The sequence below is a fragment of the Lepisosteus platostomus genome, chromosome 8 (genome assembly GCF_059453375.1).
Source record: "Lepisosteus platostomus isolate fLepPlt1 chromosome 8, fLepPlt1.hap1, whole genome shotgun sequence".
NCBI lineage: Eukaryota > Metazoa > Chordata > Actinopteri > Semionotiformes > Lepisosteidae > Lepisosteus > Lepisosteus platostomus.
In genome coordinates, this window is record NC_142618.1 from 39589700 (window position 1) to 39615847 (window position 26148).

General features: G+C 37.7%; 1 protein-coding gene across 4 annotated transcripts in view; it reads right to left on the minus strand.

The window, feature by feature from the left end:
* Positions 1 to 26148, minus strand: part of LOC148657308 (E3 ubiquitin-protein ligase HECW1-like) — a 119535-nt gene that overhangs the window by 77631 nt on the left and 15756 nt on the right. For 2 of the 4 annotated variants that reach the window (XM_088643389.1, XM_088643386.1), the window contains exons 3-4: positions 11278 to 11335; positions 2737 to 3061 (exon numbers count right to left, since the gene is read on the minus strand). In XM_088643389.1, coding sequence (XP_088499515.1) covers positions 2737 to 3061; positions 11278 to 11304 — 352 coding nt within the window. In that variant the 5' untranslated portion in view covers positions 11305 to 11335. Of the gene's footprint in view, positions 1 to 2736; positions 3062 to 11277; positions 11336 to 13373; positions 13429 to 15092; positions 15253 to 26148 lie in introns of all 4 variants that reach the window. The other 2 variants (XM_088643387.1, XM_088643388.1) reach the window with 2 other exon arrangements.

Sequence of the window (26148 nt, forward strand, 5' to 3'; positions counted from 1 at the left end):
AAGAAAGTCTGATAAACGTCCTTTTTCACAGGAATCTCTCATGTCAAAAATCTGATGGCAGCATGACTTTAGATTTTCTGATGTTCAGTATTCTCTATGATCTACCTGCATATGGCATATGGAGAAACCACGTAGCCTCTCTTCCCCTTATAAAAAATAATTTTGGTGAGAACAATCACAATTATGCAGTTAATTAAACAATTAGGCCACATAACTGAGAGCTCAAGTATAACAAGGACTACAATTTACTGAGACGCCTGGAACAAAGAGATGTGAATGGTGTTACGCTCACCCCGTCGTACAGTAGGGCATGTCACAGCCACAGTGGCCGGCGGCCACTCTACTCTGCCCTGATCGCTGTAGAGACAGCTTATGCAGAGCATCTGGCTGTAGTGAGTACTCTCGTGGCAGGTGCTCTAGGTTATTTAAACCCTGCTCTGTCTCTCCTTGTCAATCCAGCATTGACGTTCCAAATCCCTGCACTCCTGAGCCACACTCCAGCAGTCTCAGTGGAGCCCTTCCTGTTCCAGTTCTCTCAGGCTCCACCTGGGAGCTGTTCAGGACTTCTCCAGGCTGCTGAGTGAGGACCAGAGGTCTGGAGCCTGCTTTGGACATGGACATCAGCAGACGACTCCTGTCCACCTTGAGGATGACCACCCAAACTGGGAATGTCAAGCCCAGCCACAAAACCAGACCCCCAGCCCTGCTACTGAGCCCTACTGAGCTCTGGAATGAAGCACAGCTCCAGACCTTGATGGCTCTCCTTATCCTGCACCTGATTTCCCTGCACTCCTTCCCTGTGTTCCAGTCCCTCAGCTGCCTGCCCACTTCCCAGGAGATTCCAGCAAGAAATTTGAATGGATTGTTCCTGCCTGGTCTCCCTCGCCTCAGGCGCTCTGAGCTGGCCACTGCCCCCTGACTGTGGCACCCTAGCCCTTGAGTCCATAACCCCTCCATCACATCCACCCCTTGTTTCCTTGGGGGCGACATTGGTTGTAACAAAAGATTCAGAAATTATTCAGTTCTTTGGTAAAATTCTTCTTCTTCTCATTTTTACTTGTTTTTAATTGAACAGCCGCATCTATGAAACAGCAGAAAACAATACTGTATAAAGTACCCAGTCTGTCACATATATGCCCCTCAGAAGGTCTACAATGCTACATAAATACACAATGAAATACTATTAAATTCTCATGCAATGCGGTAGTTGATTACCTCAGTAAGATGGTGATTTCCTTTAACAGCCTCTTAAAAATTTCACAGAGCTCTTTTCCTACCCCAGCACTGAATCATCACCAGCAAGGAGACAGATGTCTGACAGCAGAGAGCTATAAAGTCAATAACGGATTTATTGGTGAAAGGGATGAAAGGTCAATAATCTTTCATCCTCTCAGCCCAGAGAGTGGCCAGACTCTGTGGAGAACGACTCTGTGGAGAGTCCTGGCCAAAACACTTCTACTGCATTCTGACCTGATTGAAATTCTGGAAAAAATGTTCCACTGCTGCAAGTCCACATTGTATTGTTGTAGCCGTGTTATAGTTTTATCTTCTGCTGTTGCCATGTTTTCCCAATGCTATTGCACACTATTCTTTATCAGGGACTTACCATGATTTCACTGGATTTCACTTCACACTGTCTGTACCACAAAGTTTTATGCAAGGATCACAATGAACTATACTGACACGATATTGACGCAGATGTGACAAATAAGGAAGAAATGAAGGAAATAGTATAAAGAAGAAAGTATTTAATCAGAGTATAGCATTGGTCAGTAATGAAAAAATGTCTTTTGTGTCCACATTTACAATCTATGGGTGTCTGGACCATCATGGTCATACTGGAACTCCAGCCCAGAAGAAATCAGGGAGTCATCACACTGGGCACTTTTAATTCAAGCCGAAACATAATTGTTTTAACTTCTGTATCTGCTCTGTCTTCTTAACTTTGTTAATTTATTAAATGTTTATGTACAGTATATATAATATACATACAATCATTGTGAGATAATAAATTACAAAGGAGTTTTATAAAATGTCTTGTTAGTAGTAGTAAATTCTCAAACCATTTTCAGAGCACATTGCAATTGTTTGTCTTCCTCTATATGTGACATCTATAACTAGCCTTTGATTGAGCTTCATTAATTGTTACTTAACACTATGCTGTCAGTATTATGGTGCTGTTCATATACAAACTTTCAACAAAATGATTATCTTGAATGATCTTGTACTGTATATGATTCTTTTTGCAAATTATTGATCGATACCATATTGTAAGATATGTCAAAAACTAAAAATAATGTGCTTATTTTCAGAATACATAAGGAAATAAAGCATCAGGCCATACACTGATTGACACACAGTATATACTGTACAGTGTAGTTGCTGACATCAGGAATTTTAATCTTGTATCTACAATTATTCACTAGCTTATTAATTATATTAAACATTGGTTGTTAATGTACAGTATATTTACTTCACGGAGTAGCTTTTTTTCAATTTAAACATTCACTTCAGCATGAGGTAGGTACAAGTTTCTAGTGAACAGATACAGGCAAGACATTTTCAATTCAATCTGTAGAGAAACGTTTTGATTGATCAAGGGGATGGACGATGGGTTGTATATACTGTAGGTACTTCTGTTATATGATTTAAACACATTAAGAACCAAGAAAGAGGGTGCAGTAAATAATGAAACTGCTGAGCTGCCTATTCTGAACAGGATTTCCAGGAACTCACCTATAAGGTACATTCCAATCCAGTCTCCGGCATCCACTTCCTCCTTGATATCCCAGCAGATGACAAGGTCATGTGACTGACCAATGGCATAGAATGAGCTGCTAACCATGAGAGTGGAGCGGCTGTCGGAGGTAACCAGGTCTGTGTCGCTGTTGGACCTTGGGAGGGTGATGGCTTCATGGGCACCGTTGCGAATGTCGACATTGTGAAACTGCTCCGGATTGTAGCTGTAGCGCATGGGCTCTTTACATCGCCGCCTATTCTGAGAGCTCCTGGAAGGAGAAGCCATGGCTGCCAGGCCTAGAAACCTGTTCTGGTACAAGTTCTGGAATCGAGAGGAAACAAAAGCAAACACTACGCAGGATGAACAACAACATTTCCACTGTGCCCTGACACACGTGGGTAAAAAGAGTTTCTGTAATATGCTGGGCTTCAAACTACAAGGACCCCAGCAGAGACATAGGCTGATATCATAGAAGCATTTTGGTATTTACCGTCAGACATTAAATATAGATACTGAAAAATAAAAGGACAGAGTTTGGGGATGATAAAGTGATCAGGCCTGAGCAACTGAAACATTATGAACTACAATAAGCTATCACATTTGCATCCATTTTCTGCTAACATTTCAATGAACATTTAATATGAACTAATATGAAAAAGAAAAAAAATGAACAGTCTTTAATGTTTGAAGACCAGGTTGTGTGTATGGGTGCTTTCTACAGTTCACTTAAATGCCAAGAAGCCATTTATTTAAAAAGATTTAATTTGTAATTGGAAATGATGGCTTGAAATGAATTAAACAAAACTTGTGAAATTCTGTGACTCCATTAGCCTGAAACGTGATTTGCCTAAAGGCAAACAACAGAATATGATAACACAGCATAAGGGAATCATCTAAAACTACAGGTACTAATACCAGAAGGTCATGAAAAATATTATCAGGCAAAGAGGAGTACATGTGTTACAACAGATGCCTCTGTAGAGGGTGAGTGAGGTGTCACAAATTGTTGGGATTGTGTGTGACACATCATGTGCCCATTTTCCAGAGCTGGGAAGCAAAGCAACGCTCCACCTTAAACACAAGTTCTCACTGTATGCATGTAAATGTAATATTGATATAAATGCTGTGGGATTATTCTAAATGACACACATGACAAATAATGTGTTTTTTTTTACACTTAACAATCTAATTTTGCAATACCAGCCCATTAGGTAGTAGCTTATTGATCCAGGAACCTCATTCAGGCATTGGCTTTATTGGCATGTCAAGGTATGGGCTTCAGCCAGATTTCTGGGTAGATTGCTCCAAACTCCCACAACTCTTTGGTTAAAGAAGTGCCTCCCATTCTTGGTTTTAAAAACCTTCCATGCAATTTCCCATTCTGTCCTTGTTTATTTTAAGCAATTCAACTATGGTACCATATTGCCCAATCTCAACCTGAAGATGGCAGCCGTGAGCAGACGATTTCCACTTGATGCTTTCACTTACTGTAACTGTCTTGTATATTGCATTGTATATTGAAGTGACTTCTTTGTTTATAGCAATTGTCATCTTGCTTGTCTGACCTCTTATTTCAAGCAGAACTGCTGCTTTTAGCCATTGAGAAAGAGGCATTGTTCTGCAGTTAGGGTATGAGCTTAAGTCTTGAACAAGAATTACTACTGTATAAGCCACATTCATAAGAGAAAACAAGTCACAGGATGTGACTTTGAGCTACTGTATACTGCACACATTGGTACATGAAAAATAACTACATGAGGATGATTTTAAAGGTGTTTTCTGGTAACTGTTAAAATCAGTCAAATAAATTTGTCAAAACTAAAGGGTTAACAGCAGTCTAATCAAATTGCACATTAGAAAAGGGTAACTTTTATTATCTTGTTTAAAGTGATCAATGCTTTGCTCTTCTGAGACTTAAAATGTTATGTTAAATGAACAGGATCATCATTTTTTTTTAAATGCACTCATGAGAAACCTTGAAATCACTGATGATAGATGTCAAGTCATTCTAAAAAGAGTGAGATAAAGCCAAAACCAGACATTTGCCAAGTCAAGAAGGGTAATTCATATACTGTCCATACCATCTTTAAAGGCAATATTAATCGAATTAATCTAATTAATCTAAGTCAGTTTGTTCAATAATCCCCATTACCTTTTCAAACTCTTACAGTAAATACTATAAAATTGTGAATTCATGCAGCACAAACAACAAATTTATTCTAAAGGTACAAATTTCAATAATAATGAACGGGCACAAAACCCATCATCCCTTACAAGAACTTGGTCTCTTCAAAGGTACAAAATCCTTTGTGTAGCAAAAATGTCACACACACTTCTCCTCTTGTGTACAGTATGGTATATTCTACTCATTTTAATGGGCCTTGACAAGATGTGAATACTGCTCAGAGCAGACACCAAAGTGCAACAATGTGCAAGGCCTGACATATATGCACATGTTGATACATACTGTATATAATGGATGCAAGCATGCTGCAGGACAATTCTGCTATGTTTGTTGGGGTGTTAATTTTTAACTAATGTCAAGGTTCTATGAAAATCCTGAAAATAAAATAAAAAATAAATTAATTCCCTGATAATACGTATATTAAGACAGAAGCATTAATGTATTAATTATGCATGATTGGTGCATCACTGGACACACAGTGCAGTGACAATTTATCATGCTGCTGCATATGACATGCACACTGGTAACACAAGCTTTCTAGCACAGGATTACATGCTATGGTTGGTTAGCTGTGTGGATAGGATTTCTTTATTGATATAAAGTATTAGTAATTGAAACCCATTTTACCCAATTTAGAGGAGAAAGGCCAAAGTAAATTGTCTTTATTATATTGTCCTAAAGTATTTTTCTGAATAAATTATATTTGTAGCACATAAACATTAAACATTTTTAATAATCATCCATCCAACCATCTATCCATTTTCAATCCCCTTATCCTGATGAGGGTTACGGCAATAATTGTGACCATCTATTTTTTACACATAACAATCATTCTATAGCTGACCTGAAATCCACAAATGTTGAAAAACTAACAAGAAGAGTAAGAACCATAACACATAAATGAAACAAGAAATTTTAAATAAATCAAAATTAAAATCTATATTTCAAAAAGACACCTTTCAATAACAGCACATTAAATGAAGTCCAGTTCTCAGATATTATTTCATATCCTGAAAAAAATCTTCAAGAAGACCGAATTTTTAATTCATTATTACAAAATTCTTATACTTTAACAACAACATAATAATAATAAAAACATTTATTTATAAAGCACCTTTCCAAATCCAAGGACTATGTACAGATTGCTAAATTAAAAGACAAAAAGGCATAATAAAAGTTAAAAGAAAAAACTGAATTTAACCATATAAGACAGAATGTAGGGACAGACATAGGCCCTTATACAAACGTGAGTTTTAAGTTTGAAGAGAGTCAAAGAATTTGTCTTTCAAAGAGGTGAAGAAAAGGCACTCCATAAGAATAGAGCAGTGACACAGAAATCATCAGAAATCTGAGATTAAGTCCTACAGCCTACGGGAAGGAGTGCAAACATGGAGGAGTTCAGTATGACGGAGCCAGATTATTTAGAGCCTTAAAAGTCAGTAACCTGATCTCGTATTGAATATGCAACATTATAGGTGAATGGGGGCTTCCAAGGTTTGGCTTTCAATTTGTAAGCTGTAGAGCTTTGGACATGCTGCACCTTACTAAGTAGAATGTTAGGGACCCTACAGAGCAAAGAGTTGCTGAAATCAAGGTGAAAAAAAGATGTCTTATACAAATTTTTCACATTGAGGTCAAAAGCCAGGAGAGGATCAAATGTGACTCCTAGATTCCTGATTACATCTGATGCCTGAATGGGGAAGTAGCTTTTCCAGCTGACATTTGCTGCCCACTGGTATAATTCCTGTTTTGTTGCTATTTACAGTACCTTCAGGGAATTTGACGTCAATCAGAGCTTGATGTCACACAAACAAGAGATACACTGTAAGTGACAGAGGTGGGGAGGCGGGGGGGGGGGAGTTTTTAACGTACAGTAAAAGAATTATCGGCATACTTACGAAAGTGGTGACCATACTTGCGTATAATCTGATTTAGAAGAAGCATATAAATAACAAAAATAATGGGCCCAAGACTGAACCCTCTGATACACCTTGATTGACTGGGGCCATTGGGGTTTATGAGGAATTATAACCAAGGGATACAAATTGCTTCCTACCTGTCAGATAAGAGCAGAGCCAGTTAAAGACAGTACCATTGATAAACAAGAATGTTTGCAAACAATTGAGCAACACTGAATGATTAAGTGTATGAAAAGATGCACTAAGATCAAGGAGCATAAGGTACTTGTAGCCCCTGAGTCAGTCTGAGTCTGAGCAAGAGGTAAATAATTCACAACTGTGACAAGAGCAGTCTCATTGTAATGATTAGAGTGAAAACTGAACTGAAATGGCTCAATCAAGTCATGTGAGCGTGTAGCTGATGTGCAACCACACCTTCTAAAACCTTAGATAGGAATGGTAAATTAGAATTTGGTCTGTAGTTGATCATTATATCTGAATCCAAGCCAGGGTTCTTTAGTATAGGAGTGACTGATGCAGTCTTTAAAGCAGTATGGACCACTCCCAACTGCTGATGATGTTGACAATTAACAGGCAGATGTCTGCAGAGGTAAGGATGGGACCAAGGCAACAAGAAGCTGTTTTGCAGCTATTAATTATTTTTGTAAATTGATCTGAATTAACTAAGCTAAGAAAAAATAGTACAGAGGGAATTTCAATGTAAAAGCTAGAGCTCAAATACAGTTGCAAGAAAAAGTTTGTGAAACCTTTGGAATTACCTGGATTTCTGCATTCATTACTGAGAAAAATGTGGTTAGATCTTCAACTAAGTCACAATAATAGATAAACACAATCTGCTTGAACTAATAACACACAAACAATTGTAATTCTTCCTGTCAATACTGAAGACATCATTTAAACATTCACAGTCCAGGCTGGAAAAAGTATGTGAACCCTTGTATTTAGTAACTGCCAGAACCTCCTTTAGCAGCGATACCCTCCAACAACCATTTCCTGTGGCTGCTGATGAGACTTGCACAACAGTAACGAGGAATTTTAGACCATTCCTCCTTACAAAACTGTTTTCAGTTCATTGATATTTCTGGGATTCCTTGCGTGACCAGGTCATGCCGCAACATCTCAATTCAGTTGAGGTCTTGTTTTGGCCATTCCAGAACACAAATTTTCTTCTGTTTAAGCCATTCTCTTGTTAAGCCACTCCTGTGTTTTGGGTCATTGTCTTATCGCATCTCCCAACTTCAATTAAGCTTCAGGTTTCTCCTGTAATATTTCTTGATACAATTTTGAATTCATTGTTCCCTCTATGATAGCAAGCTGTCCAGGCCCTGAGGCAGCAAAGCAGCCCCAAACCATGATGCTCCCTCCACCATGTTTCTCGGTTAGGATGAGGCTTTGGTGTTGGTGTGCAGTGCTTTTTTTCCTCCAAACATGGAGTTGCACATTTCTGCCAAATAATTCAACTTTTGTCTCATCTGTTCACAGAACATTGTCCCAGAAGCACTGTGGAACATCCAGGTGGTCTTTTGCAAACTTGAGATGTGCAGCAATGTTTTTTTTGGAGAGCAGTGGTTTCCTCCATGGTGTCCTTTTATTAACACCATTCTTGTTCAGTGTTTTTCTTGTAGTGGACACATGAACAGAGACTTTGGCAAGTTCAAGAGATTCCTGCAGGTCCTTTGCTGTTACCCTAGGGTTCTTTTTCACCTCCTTCAGCATTGCACCCTGCGCTCTTGCCATAATCTTTGCAGGACGCCCACTCCTAAGGAGAGTAACAACAGTACTGAATTTCCTCCATTTGTAGACAATTTGTTTTACTGTGTATTCATGAAGACCTACGTCTTTAGAAATGCTTTTGTAGCCTTTTCCAGCTTTATGCATCTCTACAATTCTTATTCTAAGGTCCCCTGATATTTCTTTTGATCGGAGCATGGTTCACATGAACACCTTTTTCTTGAGAAGAGCAGACTCTGTCAGTAACCAACCTTTGTGTGCCTTTTTTATAGGGCAGGGTACCTCCAACCCACACCTCCAATCTCATCTCATTGATTGGAACGCCTGACTCCAATTAGCTTTTGGATAAGTCATTAGCCTAGAGGTTCACATACTGTACTTTTTCCAACCTAGACTGTGAATATTTAAATGATGTGTTCAGTACTGACAAGAAGAAGTACAATTGTGTGTGTTATTAGTTTAAGCAGATTGTGTTTGTCTATTATTGTGACTAAGTTGAAGATGTTAGTAGCTCGTTGAGTTGTAGAAAATGTAAGAAAGAAATATGCTATTATGTCACCAAAAATAATGTTTCAAAGAACTAAGTATTTCTGAAATAGTTGAAGTACAATACAATCTGATTTGGCTCTTTGTGCTCAAGATCTAACCAGAGTTAGTAACCTAGTTTCTTTTTCGTGTTGTGTTCTAACCTGTGCTTATTTTTCACATTACTGTAGTAAGGAAATTCTTGATCCATGTCGAAAAGCAATCATCGGGGTTAGGCTGAGGCTAAAAAAATGTAAGTTTGTATTAAGCAAACTAAGCAAAGAAAGGAGCCAGGCCTAATTCTGTGAGACAACCTCATGAAAAAGCCTATGAAAAAAGAGGGCAGAAAATCTACTGTACTGCACAGAGAAACACCCACATATGGGCCTGTGGAACTGAGTCTTGAGAGAGAAGAGCACAGGTGAATCATGAGAGAGAAGCCTGTGTGGCAAGAGATCGGAAGAGAGAGCTGTTGATGTCTCTATGTGGAGTCTGTGTGACGTGAGCAAGTCTCCAAGCTTGTTTTGAGGCCGGTAAGCAGCTTAGCTGCCCAGTTATTGTCAAAGAGGGACCTCCTGAAGTTCATTCAGGAGCTCAAAGGAGAGCTTGGCTTTTTGGTTTGGAGTGAGTTTAGCTGTGCTCCCTGCACCATTAATACATAAAGCACTTATTTTGTACCTTATGGCTGCACTCATCCAATATAAAATGACTACAACGCCCGAACCTCTGGGAATGTCACAAGTGAAAATAAATATAATATAATTGGAATTTCCAAAAATCAGTTACACCTCTACAACTGGTCTGTACAATAATTTCAATTATTTAATCAGGTTTTTAAATGAATATGTAAAAAAAGACTCAGTAGATTACCTCATTAACTCTATAACAATAAACAAACTGATTACACACAGAAATAAGTAGAGTATACCACATAAAACCCAAAATGTGCACCATACTGTCAAGCATGATACCTCAAAATATGGCTTTTTAGAAATAAGTTTGTCCACTGCTCACACCAAGACCAACCAACTATGACAATAGGATACCTCTATAAAAACGTGTTGCTCTTAAACTTGGTAACTGCCATTGTCTGACACAGAGATGAGGGAAGTAAGATGTTCCTGGATGCTGTAATCTCTCACACTTTTATCAGCAAGATATACAGGTAACCAGTTGATTGGGCTTGCAGTGATGGATGTCTGTTGGGCCACCTTGCAGAGGAGATAATGACAACCCTTTGAATTACATTTTCATGCAATGAATTAGGCCACATTCCAGCCACATTAAGGTGGACACAAGACTAGTTAAGTCCTTTCACAGTCAGAGCTTTGGACGACATGTTGAAACTTGGGTGACATCATCCAGCTGGGACTTAACAGCTTTGTCTTCTTCATGCTGAGATATGAGACAACCTGCAACCATGCATGCATGCAGTGAGCTCTGACAGCTATCCCCGTGCTTAAACTGCAACCTTTAAAAGACTCTTACTGTATATAGGAGGTGTGGACAATCATTATGGGTTTCTTCACAAGAGGCAAAGTAATTGCCCTAACATAAAAGAATGACTACATTCTAACTGTCTAAAACAGCCGTTGACCTCAGACTTGTTTTAAAACCCAATAAATTCAGATGAAGGTCGAGGTTTAGATGGTTTCGACTGGGCGAAACAGTTCAGACAGAGGTCAATACCCTGCACAATTAAATGGGTAAGAAAAGCCTCAATTCGATGGAGCTTGGGGTGACTAGCTTTTAATTGTTCAAGCATAATATTCTCCTGGTGTACCTGAAAAACTTGATTTTTTAGTTTTAATGAGTCATTTTTATTTTTATTAACAATACACAAAGGCTTATTGTCCTTACTCATACTCTAAAGACACTTCAGTTTCTTTAGATGTGCATTGTTCAGTACCTACAGTAGTGGAACATTTACAGTAAACTGAATTACTTATTAAAGAATGATGACAAATGAAGTATGCAGAGGAAATACAGGAGGATTTTGGTAGCAGTGGGAAGAGAGGACATAGTGCAAAAAATGATTTTAGATAAGCCTATCTAAAAAGCCTAGACCTACGTCTAGGCATAACAGCTGGGCAACTGTACCTTTCCGTTAGGAATGACTGTGGTGTTCTAATGGAGTGAGATGAGTGAGATTTATAAGTCAGAAGAAGAACACTGACCTTAACACTACACAGGTGCAGCAGCATAATGACCCTCCAATTGAAAGCACATCAGATCCTGAAGAAGAGTTAATTAAATTACTCCAACAGAGTTTAGAGAGAGTCTGACACAGTGTTAATGAATACAATGCCATTTGTAGCTTAGTGTGATATATGATATATATTTACAGAAGAAATGTCATGTCATATTTGTATCATCCAATTATAGACTACTGATAAGTCAAATTATATATTGTATAATGTAGTTGAATTAACTGTAAGTGACTGTACCATGCTTACTGATGTCAGCCAAATGTATTTTGAATTAAACTACGACTAACACTTCTATTACAAATAATACTAAAAGCTAACATGTTGTGCTTGACAGTAGAACAATTATAGATTAATGACACATTCTCTTTTTCAGTTAAATAAAATGTAAAACTGAAAGCAAAATGTCTTTTTGAATCAATATGTTATATTATTAGATTGCTCTACAAATACACTTCTGATAACTACCCTGTCCATGTTTTGTTGTCCCCGTCTTAGAAGTATTTTATTTAAACCACAGGCTTCTCATTCTTTATCTTAATGATGAAAAGACCAGGAACACAAAGATACAGACAGACATGTCGGCTACATGTACATCAGGGGATTTACAATCATTGTTCAAAGAAAAATACCCTGCAAAGGAATGTTAGACAACAAAAACAGAACTACACACCAGTCACAAAAGAACAGCCCACAGATTGAGGGGAAATTAGAAAGGAAAGTGCACACCTGTTAGTCAAATGCTAAACAAGAAAATTAAAAAACAACATGAAATAATTTCAGTTTCGAATGTGTCATGCTTGTCAAAAATGTTAATTTATTAAAGCAAAGATAAGCCATTCTGGAGGGAGGTCCTTACAAGTGTCATTAACCATTTGCTACACCTTTGATCAAATGGGTCAGGACATCATAATACAGTATGTGTATATGATGATTTTGGCTTTGAAGGAAGAGAAGTGAGGGCACAAGGCAATTTCCCGTGTTTTATGAGTTTTGTTGGGAGTAAGAAATCATCTTACAGTACATGTTTATGGAGAATATTCATACCATCCTCTACTAAGACAGATGGATCTAAAATAATAGTCACAATCCCCTCACCCTAACATTTGGCTTTTCAAATGGTTTATTTGACTTACCAGCTTAGCTTTGACCAGCAATACTGAAAGCCAGGAGGATTAATGAGCTGCAGTACATTTACTGTAAATACTCTGCATTTTATATTTTATTTTGCTTGCATTATTATTTTGTCTGAAGTAACTTCACACATTAATGAAAATGATTAAATGAAAAGCCTTGGGATGTCCAAAGATAATTATTTCTGCTCTTCTCATTCCTTTCTCTGCTTGTGACTTACCTTTGATCAAGCAGCCTAAAAAATTTGTGGCTAATCAGCTTTAAAGTGTTCTTCATACTAAACAGTAGCTAAGCATATTTTCATTATACAATGCAGAACAACGTCAGTGTTAATGTTTAAAAATCCACTTTTTACAATCAGAAATATGGGTAAATTTGCCAACTTTTATTGCAACGTGTGCCTCTACTACTATTAATAGTACAAATTAAAATTAAAGATTTTACTAAATTAAAGATGGAGATTTAAAATTAAAGGGATTGCATTTCGGTTAACTCATTGGCTTACAGTTTATTATCTCTGCAGAATGACTTATATCATCAGGACAATATCATGTCTCACATGACATCTCGTTTTGCAGCTTCTAACCAAAGTTTTTCATCCTGGAAGTTCTAAACACTTTCAAGGAATAAAAACAGTTTTCAATGCTTCAAACACAATCATATTTTTAATTTAGTATTAAACCCCCAACAGTTTTGTCTTTCATTTATCACAAAAGACAATATAGTGAAAGAATATCTGCACACACAAGGAACAAACAACAGAAGTAATGACTGACTGCATCTAAAGATTGTAGCTATACATAGTATATACATCCTATAAGTGTAAGAAAGACACTAGTGTTGTGGTGCTCACAAAATTTCATATTTTGAACTGTATTGACTTTATTCTCAATTGAGTTTTGACTGTAATTTTACAATGAAAGGTAACACACCTTTATTCCTTCTGGACAGATTTCCCTTTCCCATACACCAATGCTGATCTCTCAGCTCATATAAAGAAATGGTACAAAACATTGTTATTATCGGAGGTACAGTTTTACACAGCAATATTTGCTTCACTTGATAAATTCAGTAGAAGATTATTCTGAATCTTAAAGTTTTCAAAACTAGTTACTACCAGTTTCACATTTTTATTCCATGGGTTAAGACTGCTGTTTCCCATTTTCTTATTTTTAGCCCGTTTAATTGACTTGAATACAGAAGGCCGTTCTAACCAAGCAGCACAAAAAATTCACAATATTTCGTAAGTGTAATATGTAAAAGGTCAGTATCTCTGTTAGAAAATACTAGTTTTTTTTAAAGGGGCACATGAAAAAAGATTTGGTTCTCTTAGTGTTCTGTATAGACAAAGAAGGTGTTATGGATCGATCTTTCAGTGTTCCATAAATAAAGCCTTCTCCATTCCTCTTGTCCCCTGGCACCATGGGTACAAGAGGTAGAAACCTCAATGTATGACATCAAGATTTGAGAGGAGTCAGAGCAGGGAATATGAAGCCTCCCCTAATGCATCACCAACAATTTTAACTGCAGTGAGACCAAGATACAAAATGTTTTTATGCCACTGTGAGAGGTCATAATCCGACTTATCATAAAAACACACAAGGACAGCAAGAAATACACTTAGAATTAATAATCGAACAGTGGACAAAAACCAGATCGGTTTCCACGTCTGGGTAAGCCTCACAGATACAATACACTACCTCTTCCCATTCCATAAGAAAGTTAACATGTTCAAATATGAAATTTATTTAAGTACCTCCAAGGAGGACAAAAACAAATCATATAACTGAAAAAAAAATGTTGGGAAGAACTTTCATTTCTATTATGGGGATTCCAGCTTGAAGAGAATTGGAAAACCGTCTGTTAAAGCCTGTTTCAAAATTGTGTTAAAATGTTTACTGTGATAGTGTGTAAAAAGGAATAAATGCCAAGACATCTGAGACATTTAACTAGTGGCACAATAAACAGGAATAAACTCATGAAGAAAAGCTAAGTGTCTATGTTTATATCACGTAGCAAACTCAAGAAACACCTGATAAAATTCACCACCGTAGAAAGTGTATGAGGGAAGAAATAGATCTAAATGTTCTAACTGCAAGATAAATTTTAGGAGATTTACAGTGTAGACCAGTATCTAAGATATGCATTTGGTATTAGTGTTTGATTCCCCTATTCATAAGGTGTGAAAGTCAATAAATTCACCTGGCATTTGCAGTGGATTAACCTAGAGTATTCTACTACTTTACTATGTAATAAGTAAGACTTAGCACTCTACATTGACTCTGATATACATCATTATCTTTCATAAGCAATGGCTTTCCTGGTGTTTCCATAAGAGACAGAGAGATCTGTTAAATCACACAGCTACCCCTCTGACACCCCAGCTGTGCAATGCCTGTGAAAGCAGAGCTGTGGGGTGGGGACATGCTCTTTGTACATGTACATTGTGATCTACTGCTGTTTCATATAACAATCAGCAACAGTTATTGTAATTGACATGGATTAATCCAAAAATACAACCCTGTACACACAGCAGTTTCTGTTTTATAATTTCATGGGTTTTTGTTAGTATGCATACAGCCCTTCAGTGGCCAAGCAAGCAGCGTGTGAGGTTCTGCTTTCACTGAGCAATTATTTAACATTCAAGTCACCCTCTCTGGCTGGTATTGCAGTAAAGATGTAGCAAAGCATCAGCTGAGTCCTGGATCCCTCTGCAACACGTCCTCAGACAGATCAAGCTGATACTGCAGTTGGTCCCTCTTCACACAAGCCCAGGCATCAATCTTTAACAATGGAGGTGATTTTTGATACCTGTATAACAATTAAGAAGGGTTATCTGTGCTCATTTGGTTTTACTGGTACCCTGTTAATTGCCTATATTGTATATCACCACATAAGATTTCGATAGGGCAGAAGTGAAAAAACTTTAAAATGACTTGTGCAAGTTGCAAAGCTAAAAATAAGTCACAGAATGTAGAAAACATTGGATGGTTTGCATTTGTTGAAAATATACAGTAGTGCCATTACAGTTTCAAAAGCCTCTCAAGCCTGTTTCTGCTTCCATTGTGCAAACAAAGTGCAAAACAGCACCAAAGCAAACACAGCTTCAATTTAAGACAGGCTGAGCTACTCCACTCTTATCAAACCTGGAGCGTCCAAAAATTCTGACATTGTTATTTCTTCTTTGGGAGGGTATCCTACCTGATCCATACCAAAAGCATTCATTTCAGTACTGCTTTAGACTGACACAATTTTAGTTGTGAAGAGTTGGGGTTTAGGCCCCTTAGAAACTGTAGCCAAGATGATTTGAAAACAACACAATGTAAACCCCTCTAAGTGTAAGAGGGCTTAGTGTGTGGATCATAGCCCTCTGAAATATAGACTCTGCCACAGCAGCAGACCTGCTCTTATCTGTATGGAGCTATCCCCAGTGACTACAGAAATTCTTTCCAGACAGTTCAATCAGCCGTACTAGAGCAGGATCAGGAAAATATGAATGCATTGGTGAATGCATTGGTGATTCTCTCACAAAACAGCCAGAAACCAGTTCAAGTTTGTTTGTCCTAGTCAGACGATTCTCCTAAGTTCACCAACATATTAAACTGAATAAGGGCGCTGTACATTAGTTTAACAATAAGTTTAAAACTGATAAGGAATTCAAACTGCCTCAGCCAAGCAACATATTTATCTGTAAAGGTTTAGGTAGACTTACCTAATTTGATTATAAATTTATAATTTTCAAAATAATATACATCGCTATATAAATAATAAATATGAACAATTTGGGTTTTTTTATACACATGCTATACTGTGCATTTTATAGGTTAAAGATGTAGTATAAAGGACTATGTCTATGGAAATTAAGTGTATAATGGAGATGGGACTTCTATCTCAAGGCAGTTAAAGAGCTACAGTTCCTACTGTACCTACAGTTCCTACTTAGTGCAATCAACTATGAAAAGCTGGAAGATGTGAATATAATCTAGTTTGTTCAAGAAAGGGGTAGACTCGGGTATAGCACCACTGGCAGTTGTGAAAGCAAATATTTTCCACACAGTACAGCATTTTGCTGGCAGCCAAGTAACTGATATCAGTGGAAATCATCTCACCAGGACTAGATACTACTGTAGAACTTGTACTCCTACGCCTTGAAATGAAAGTTGAAACTGAAAATGAAATCAGCAGATTTGCTTTTTGCACAGACGTTTCGTGGGGCATGACAAGCCGCCCAGTGGAACTAATTGGCTGGAACCTCATGAATTTTATAAAACAAGAAATGCTTAGGATTAGAGAGGATCAGGGAGATTTTCCTTTTCTCTTTTGATCAGTCTCCTTTTCTCAGTGCACTGTACTGGCAGGAAATACAGATTAAAATGGAGGAGGAACAATGGCACAAAAAGGGATCTGGGACTGCCGTTGTGTTCACCATACTGTAGTATATTTCAACGAAAATGCTTCCTGCACCTTCATACCTAACCAGACCACCTGCTTTTCTTTTCCCAATACCTGCACGAACCACTTCACACTGAAATTAGATTTGATTCATATTTAAAGCCTTCTTGTCAGAAAAAATACAGTTTTAAAGCACTGAGCACATAAGACAGGAGATGTCAACAGCTACTGTATCTCTGGCAGCACAGAGTTGCTAAAAAAAGGATGGATTGGGCTTTATTACACATAAGCAGATGGACATGAGCCACAACAAGCTAAACGGATGTGGTTGGCTGAAAATTGTTTCTGAGTGTACTGAATGTAATGGCATGTTATCAAAAATTGTATTATTTTATTATTCTAAGCTTTCAGTAAAGGAAAGAAAAGTAATGATCCTTGAAAGACAACAGTGTTTCCTTCTTTTAGCCTGATCAGTTGTCAGAAGCTTAGCAACCTTGGGCCCAATCTGTATTAGAAAGGGAGACCTCTAAAGAAAACCAGATTACTGCTGTACGTGTAAACAAATATTTTTTTTCCTCATTGTGTAGGCTGACCATTGTTAGAGTTTTTTTTTTTCCTGCACACATTATTTTACTGACTGCGACTTAGCACAGATTCCCTTGCTGGAGCCAAAACCTTTCTTTAACCTGAGAACTTCAAAAAGGAAGCATTTTATAGGAGTCAGATATTGATATATTACCCTACATGTCCAGAGTCTTAGGTTGGGCCTAGTAAATCTTTATAATGGGTGCTTCCAATAGCTTTCCCACCTTCCAGCCTGCCCTCATCAAATCTCAGCAGTACAGTGACCAGAAACGGTTATGGGATGTGCAGTCCTTCAGATAAGACATTAAATCAAGATCCTGGCTGGATGATTATTAAATCTCCCACAGCATTGATATTAAGAGTAGAGGTGTCATCCCCTGTGTTTGGGCTGGGCACACTATGGGCTCCCTACATATCCCCCTCAGTTCAACTGGCAAAGTAATCTAACGATCTGCTGTGTAATGGGGCTGCTGTAGCTTAATGGCTAGCACACATCACGTTGGTGGGTCTCCCCTAATATTTAAAGCCACTGTGGTTCTTTGAGGGTAAAAAGTGTGATATACAGGAAATGCAAACAATTATTAAAAGATAACAATCAAGACACTTTGAGACCTCTGTTACCCTGTACTCCTGAAGTACAAATGCCATGGACATCATTCTGCATCCAGTCAGACTTCAATGCAGTCGGGATCTGAGCCTCCATCAGACAAGCACTTATGAAGAGCTTAATCGCACCAAAACTACTGTGCCAAAAGTGCCATAACAAAAAGGCTGGGTAGAACACACTTAGTAAGGAGTGTCACCAAATCATTACGCGCTGTAGGCTGCATCACACGTTTCCATTCTAAACCACACTGTAACCCAAGTCAATATACTGTACTTCTGTTGCACATGGGGTGCACTGTTTTCAGTTCCAATTCAAACAAAGAACCTAATAAAACCAAATGGGTAAGAATGCTATATGGGAATATTAATATCTAGATATGCAATAAAAGCCTTGAAATACGATTGACAAAGAATATTGGATGCATGGAATGGCCATATACTGCAGCTCTAGAATGTCTTCATTCTGCTGAGTGTTGTTTTTTGTATTTGTACTTATTTTAATGTATAAATTCTAGCTCAGGGCAACGTTATACAATTTAACTTTTGATGAAGACACCAAAAGCATGAACACCAGGTAAAACTATAATGCAAAATTATCTTAAAAACCCTAAGCATTGTTCTTTTGACAAAATATTCAGATGCTAATTGAATCAGCAGATAAGAAAGCATTCTAAAGGCTAACACAGATACAAATGTATTACGATAACCTATCTATATTTTGCTCACACATTCATACTCACACCTGAAGAAGGCTCCACAGCCGAAACACTGTGTTTTCTTTCTTCTTTTTTTCAGCATGGAATAAACCTATTACTTGTTCCTTTGCAGCCTACGCATGCTGACGCAGCTACCCACCTGAACTACTACATCTATATTTTTTATTCATTCAACTGTCCAACAAATACAGCAGGATAAAATTAGCAGTACTCTTATTGCTGAGAGAAACTGACATTATCTTTGCATCCATTGCAGTGTCCGTAGCATATTCTCATCTTTGAAAGAATGAAAGATATTCCAGTGTGTTCAGTTACAAGGACTGAATCAGAAGTTGTATATATTTATAGCTCTCAGTTTTTAGAGTGACTGGACGCATGTGTAGAGCATTATGAGATAGTGACTACACTCCTCCTTTTCATGAGGAGGATTTCAATAAAGGGAAAAAATAACCTAAAAATGACAGCTGTTTTTTCCAGACATAAAACACGTGACAGTGGCACCGTAGTCTCCACTAAGCTACTCTTTCATTATGCAAGCATAAATCCTATATGAGCATTGCCATGAAGGAAGCTGTGTTCTCTATAATGATAGATGAATAAATAACATTGCAAGCATGTTAATGAGTCTGCTCCTATCTATTTTTGCACCTGGCCAGGTATTAATCAGCAATACAAATGCAGTTCCATGAAAAGAAGGCTCATGCTTCCCAAAATAGTTGATATATAAAAGTGCATACAGTAGGTGTGATACTTCCAATCAGCTACAGAAAAAAATCAAATTACAGTTAGATTATTATTATTAATAATAATAATAATAGCTTACAATTACAGGTAATGGGGACTCCCCTCCACCACCACTGATGTGCAGCCCACCTGGATATGTGACAGCAGCCATAGTGCGCCAGAACGCTCACCACACATCAGCTATCAGTGGGGAGGAGAGCAGTGTAATGAAGCCAATTCATAGATGAGGATTATTAGGAGGACACGACTGGTAGGGGCGAATGGGAAATTTGCCAGGACACCAGGTTTACACCCCTATTCTGTTCGAGGAACGCCCTGGGATTTTTAATGACCACAAAGAGTCAGGACCTCGGTTTTACGTCTCATCAGAAGGACGGCACCTGTTTACAGTATAGTGTCCCCGTCACTATACTGGGGCATTAGGACCCACATGGACCGCTGGGTGAGCGCCCCCTGCTGGCCCCATTAACACCTCTTCCAGCAGCAACCTTAGTTCTTCCCAGGAGGTCTCCTATCCAGGTTCTGGCCAGGCTCACACCTGCTTAGCTTCAGTGGGTTGCCAGTTGTGAGTTGCAGAGTGATAGGGCTGCTGGCTAAATAGAAATAATTGGTAAAACGTGCACTTAATTTTTAGATGACTCAAGCACATTTTTTATTTACATCCCCAGTAGGCTTTAGCAGGAAAAACACAAACATTTGACCAGGGTATCTCCACAGATGATACTAAGCATTGACATTGCCACTGCTTTGTTCCTCAGAGAGGGGAAGAGAGACCTTTTTTCTCTTGTCATACTGTTCACAGTACCATTTATCAATCAGATTACATTCTTCATTGCAGCCTTTAAGAGCTCCATCAAATTCCTGAGACATACTAAACACTACGTAATACTAGAAATACTAGACACCTAAATTTCAGAAATTTCATTTCCTTGTGCAACATATTGCTACTTGTCACTGTAGCTTTCTTCTTATTTACAGTATATTAGGCAAATACATAATTTGTACAGGGTTAAAACAAGTTTTAGACAGTGATTTTTTAAATTTTAATTTCAGATCTAGGCCATTCATCTCTAGAGAATATGTCACTTAATCCTTAGTGTAAAATATAGATTGGATAACAATTTACTTCTGAAACTAATTTTTCATAAATATCTGAATTAATCAAAAATCACATCTTGGAATATACGGCACCAGCTTTGATGTGCTGAAAAGGCCCTTAGTCATGATAACATTTTTTTTCAACTATTAGGAGAAAAATGTGTCTAACGTGCTCATAAAGGACACAATGTATTACATCAATGGGGGGAGAGTATAGAGTTTGACTGTAAATGGCTTTCTACAGTATATGTACTGAATTGTATTTTTGTCATTCATTCTCTGACATTCCTCATACAAATATGATCTTGTAAATAGGAGTTCTGTAATAAGAGTGAAGGTGAAAAATACTTATCTGAATACTCTTTCAGCAATGACACTAAGCGTGAAGCACTGAGAAGAGGTAAAAGATTTCATTCCATTCAATTTCACTATTGTTTCCTTTTATTTGCACTAGTATTCTATTTTCTTAAATATTATTGTTTTAGTTTGCTTCTTTACTACAATGCATTACATACAGTACAATCACAGTAGTTTTTCCTATTGGCATACTAGCTTGGCAGAGATACCTACTGTACGTCTACAGATGCAATAGAATATTAAAAGAACATAAGAAAGATTAAAAATAAGAGGAGGCCCATCAACTTATTGGGATGGAGCGGTGACTCTGTGGATAAGGATCTACGCCTGTGTCTAGAAGGTTGCAGGTTCAAATCCTGCTGCCGGCAGAGGAGTCCTACTCTGTTGGGCCCCTGAGCAAGACCCTTAACCCCAACTCCTCCAGGGGCACTGTACAAATGTGCTCTGACCCCAGGCTTCTCTCTCCCTGTCTGTGTACCTGTATGTCTCATGGAAAGCAAGCTGGGGTATGTGAAAAAAAGACAAATCCCTAATGCAAGGAATTGTATAGGGCTAATAAAGTGATCTTACCTTATCTTACTTCATTTGGAGGCTAGTCACTTATTGATCTGAGGATCTTATCCAGTCATTTCTTGAAAAGCCAAGGTACATAAATAATCAGAACAGAGAAACATTACCAAATTGTTGTTTTCCTCTTAGGAGCTATTTCTTCTAGGAATACTATTGTGCAGAGAACTGCATTCCATTTGATAGTTGCAACATCTTTTTATAGTTTGGAAAAAAAGTTCTGTAGAAAAGCATTCTGCCACTTAAGAGATTGACCTCTTGAACAATCTGCTCAGACATGTTATTGAAGAAGAGACACTGTCATCCTTCAAGAGGCAGGTGGATGAGAACCTCAGAACAATTAGCTACTACCAAACAAACTGGACCACTATGAAAAAAATATTTTGGTTAAAATACAAAATACTAGACAATTGACTATCAAGTGAAAAAGATTAGCTTTTAACAATAAAATGCTAGTTTTGTTCACCAACCCTTTTGATACAGTATATTTACTAATTAGCTAAAACCACAGCTAATTAGATGGAGCTACTGCTGCAGCCCACTGACAGCACAGCACAAGGAGCTGATGTTATTTTTTAGACTCATGGGTTTCAGAGTTTGAAGAAAACCAATAAAAAAACAAAACAATTATCTTTGTACCCTGCGCACCCTGACATGCAAACTGAATTTCAATTTATCATTTGGCTCCTTCTAGAAAATTAAAATACTGATGATCTTTTTTAATAATACAATCAAATATTAGACATGAACTCTGTCACATGCAATTTGCTAGCCCAAGGGTATAATTTTGAATTTTACTCTCCATATTAATTTTGGAACTATTTCATGATTTAAAATGTAGGTCATTGATTCCCACTTGTTGAAAAACTCAACTGGGATTATGATGCACTTTAAAGTCAACAGATTTAATAATATGCCACTGTATAGCAGTAAAGCAACTAAACTACATTACCAGCCCAAAGCCCAATAAAGGAATAAAAACAATTGAAATATTTTTTTTTCTCTGAACATGGCACACTTATAGAAATATTAATGAAATAGAGACAGATGGCAGAAAAACAGAAATGTCCTTAATGTTGGGGAGCATTTTTTTGGGTTATTGTGAATTATGCAGTGTGAATTACTGTATATACTGTACTGTACAGTTTCTCTTATACAACACAGCCCATCACTGGCTTCTTTTCTTTTTTCACTATTCAAAACATTTTTTATGCACCAAGAAGAAGTCATGCTCAATTTATAAAAGCAGCTTGCAATGCAAGAATGAGATCTCAGCTCATCTACAACACAAATAACGACTACTCAGCAAAAAAAAAGACTGCTGTTGCAGTCTTTTTTCTTATAAAAACCTTACTTTTGTCAAAAATCTGTGTTTGGTGACTACAATAATTTACTACATGGAATTGTAATGTGCCCTCTCTATAGCTCTGTTTTACACTATCCAACAGTATGGTATGGATTTGGGAATACGGCCTCATGTTGTGTTTTGTGTGGCAAAGATTTTTATGAAGAGTGAATGATACAGTTCATCCAAAAAATATTGTAAATAATTATTTTAATAACTAATCATACATATTTCTGTTTACAATGACAGCCCTGCCAAGTGGCTCTCAATGTGATGACAAACAGGGTAAAAATGTTCAACAGCCTAAATTTTGAAACACACCATTACATTACAGCATGGCACATGTAAGTTATAAAGGACAGAAAATAAAAGAAACACTGATTTAAAAGACATCCTATAAAACCTCAATAGCTACAAATGTCATTTTGTAACATTCAAATAATATGACAAGGAGGACTTAATAATAATTCTGAGTTTCCTTTGATAAACATTCCAACCATTACAATAGCTGAAACAAACATAAAGATGATGAAAAATGTTCATGCTTGGAACCAAGCTCTCTTGATATCAGCTGGGATACTGATGAGGAAGAACTATAATAATGTACATGTATAAACAATACTTTTCTAATCAGTGTATGAATTAATGAATGTGTCAGGTATCTTAGGTAACTTTTGTTGCCATTAAAATGCCACTACAAATCCAATCAGAACACTAAACTAATTTAACGTTGAAAGATTTCAATGCTTTCCCTACACTTCTTGAAAACTTTTAATCGGTTAATTGTCAAAAATATCATTTCCTCCAGAGTCAAGAAATCTTTAGCATTAGTGCTTCCATTTATTGAAATGCAGGTGCTCTCCAAGACTTTAATTTCAATGAGAAGCAATGCAATCAAAAACTAATTGTATTAAGCCCTTAAACTAGACCTCTTTGTGCAGGGTTCAGTATTCAGGTGCCCACTAAATTTTGCCCACTTATCCTTGGTACCAACTATTGTGAACACATCGTTCTTTCAATCCACTCTTATTTAATCAGTTTATATGTTCTGTTCTACAGTAAGAAACATTGGTTAAATCTGACACAAAATCCCAGTGTTTCCAATGTAAAGGAAGAGATGGGGGGGCATTTTCAAATTTCCAGTGTACAGTACCATCAGATGAAATACTTCCCAGGCTATTAAAAGTCTGATAGACATGTGCCTTGATGAGTTTGCCTACGTGTTACACAAGAGATGGGCTCTTCCAGTTCTCGAGAGCCTTCATCCTGCAGGGTTTGCAGATTCTTTTAAATTAGCAACTGATTAGGACCTAAAGACCAGGAGATTCGACTTCTAATCCAAATAATTAGTTCAAGTAACTAAATTAGATTAGGGTGGAAAGGAAATCAGAGGAACCTGTGACCCTTGTGGAATGAAAACGCCCATCTTTATCCCTGCTTTAATACACACAGCAGGAAAACCACATTTGATCTAATATTGTAGAGTGTATCTACTTCACTTTTAATAAAAAAATATGTACACCATGTATTCTTTTCATGAAGGGAATACTTTACTTGAAAGTCTATTGCTGGGTGAAAATCAATTAAACAGAACATTAATTTCCTATTAATTAAAGGCAATAATAAGAGATACTGTACAGAACTTAATATGTAATAATAATAATAATAATAAACTTTATTTTATATAGCGCCTTTAAAGGTGGCTTCTCAAAGCGCTTTACAGGATGACAATAACAATAAATAAGAAGACTACAACAATAAATAAGAAAAATTTCACAAGACAGGACACAATTATAATTACAGCAATACAACAATAACAATAGAGGAGACCGTGGAAGATGGTATTAAGAAGAGCAGAGGGGTGAAGAATGGAACCAGTTAAGTAAAGGCTTTTCTGAAAAGGAGGGTTTTGAGTCTGGATTTGAAGGAGTTTAGAGAAGGTGACTCTCTAATATCCTTGGGCAAGGAGTTCCAGAGCTTGGGGGCATAGCAGGAGAAGGCCCTGTCGCCCATACAATGTAGACGGGCTTGGGGGACAGTAAGGAGGGCAGAATTTGAAGAGCGGAGGTTGCGAGGTGGGGAGTAGGGCGATAAAAGTTCAGACAGGTATTGAGGTGCCAAGCCATGTAAAGCCTTGTAGGTGAGCATGAGGATTTTAAAGTCTACGCGGAATTTGACCGGAAGCCAGTGCAAGGACTCCAGGATAGGAGTAATGTGAACACTTGCACTAGATCTGGTCAGGATTCTGGCTGCTGAATTTTGGACATACTGCAGCTTGTTCAGAGTAGATTTAGATACCCCAGGGAGCAGAGCATTGCAGTAGTCAATTCGAGAGAATACAAATATGTTGATCAGCTTTTCAGCCACAGTTAATGATAGCATAGGGCGTAGTCTTGCGATATTTCTAAGGTGAAAAAAAGATGTTTTGACAGTATGCTGTACATGTGGGTCGAATGTTAAGCCAGAATCGAATATAACCCCAAGGTTTTTCAATTTTGATTGGAGCTCAAGTACAGAGGCATCTACAGACAGGGTTACAGGACTGGCTTTGCGAAGTTGATGGGGGGTACCAATAAGCATGACTTCAGTCTTGTCACAGTTAAGATGAAGGAAGTTTTGAGTCATCCAAATTTTTATGTCAGAGATGCAATTAGATAGAATAGAGACAGCCACATCAGTGTCGGGTTTGGTATGGATGTATATTTGAGTATCGTCAGCGTAAAAATGAAAGCTGAGGCCATGTGATCTTAAAAGCTGACCAAGTGGGAACATGTAAATGCTGAAGAGCAAGGGGCCCAGTATTGAGCCCTGAGGGACACCAGACTTGACAAGACCAATTTCAGACCTGTACCCATTGAGAGAGACAAAGTGACAGCGATCAGTGAGGTAAGACTTAAACCATTTGAGGGCAGTGTCAGAGACTCCAAACACAGTCTCGAGACGAGAAAGCAAGATGTTATGGTCAACAGTGTCAAAGGCAGCACTGAGATCAAGAAGGATGAGTATGGAAAGAGAACCAGTACATTATATGTACATTAATGATAGTAAAAAGGGTAAATATACAGTATAGTACACAATTATATTTAGGTGGGTAGCTGAGTCAGCATGCGTAGGCTGCAAAGGAACAAGTTATAGGTTTATTCCATGCAGAAAAAAAGAAGAAAGAGAACACAACGTTTCGGCCGTGGAGCCTTCTTCAGGTGTGAGAGAGACAAGGCAGTAGGCAAAAGAAATGTAGCGGGAGAACAAAGGCTGGGAGGGAGGAGGAGTGAGAGGCTGGAGCAGGGGACAGAAAGA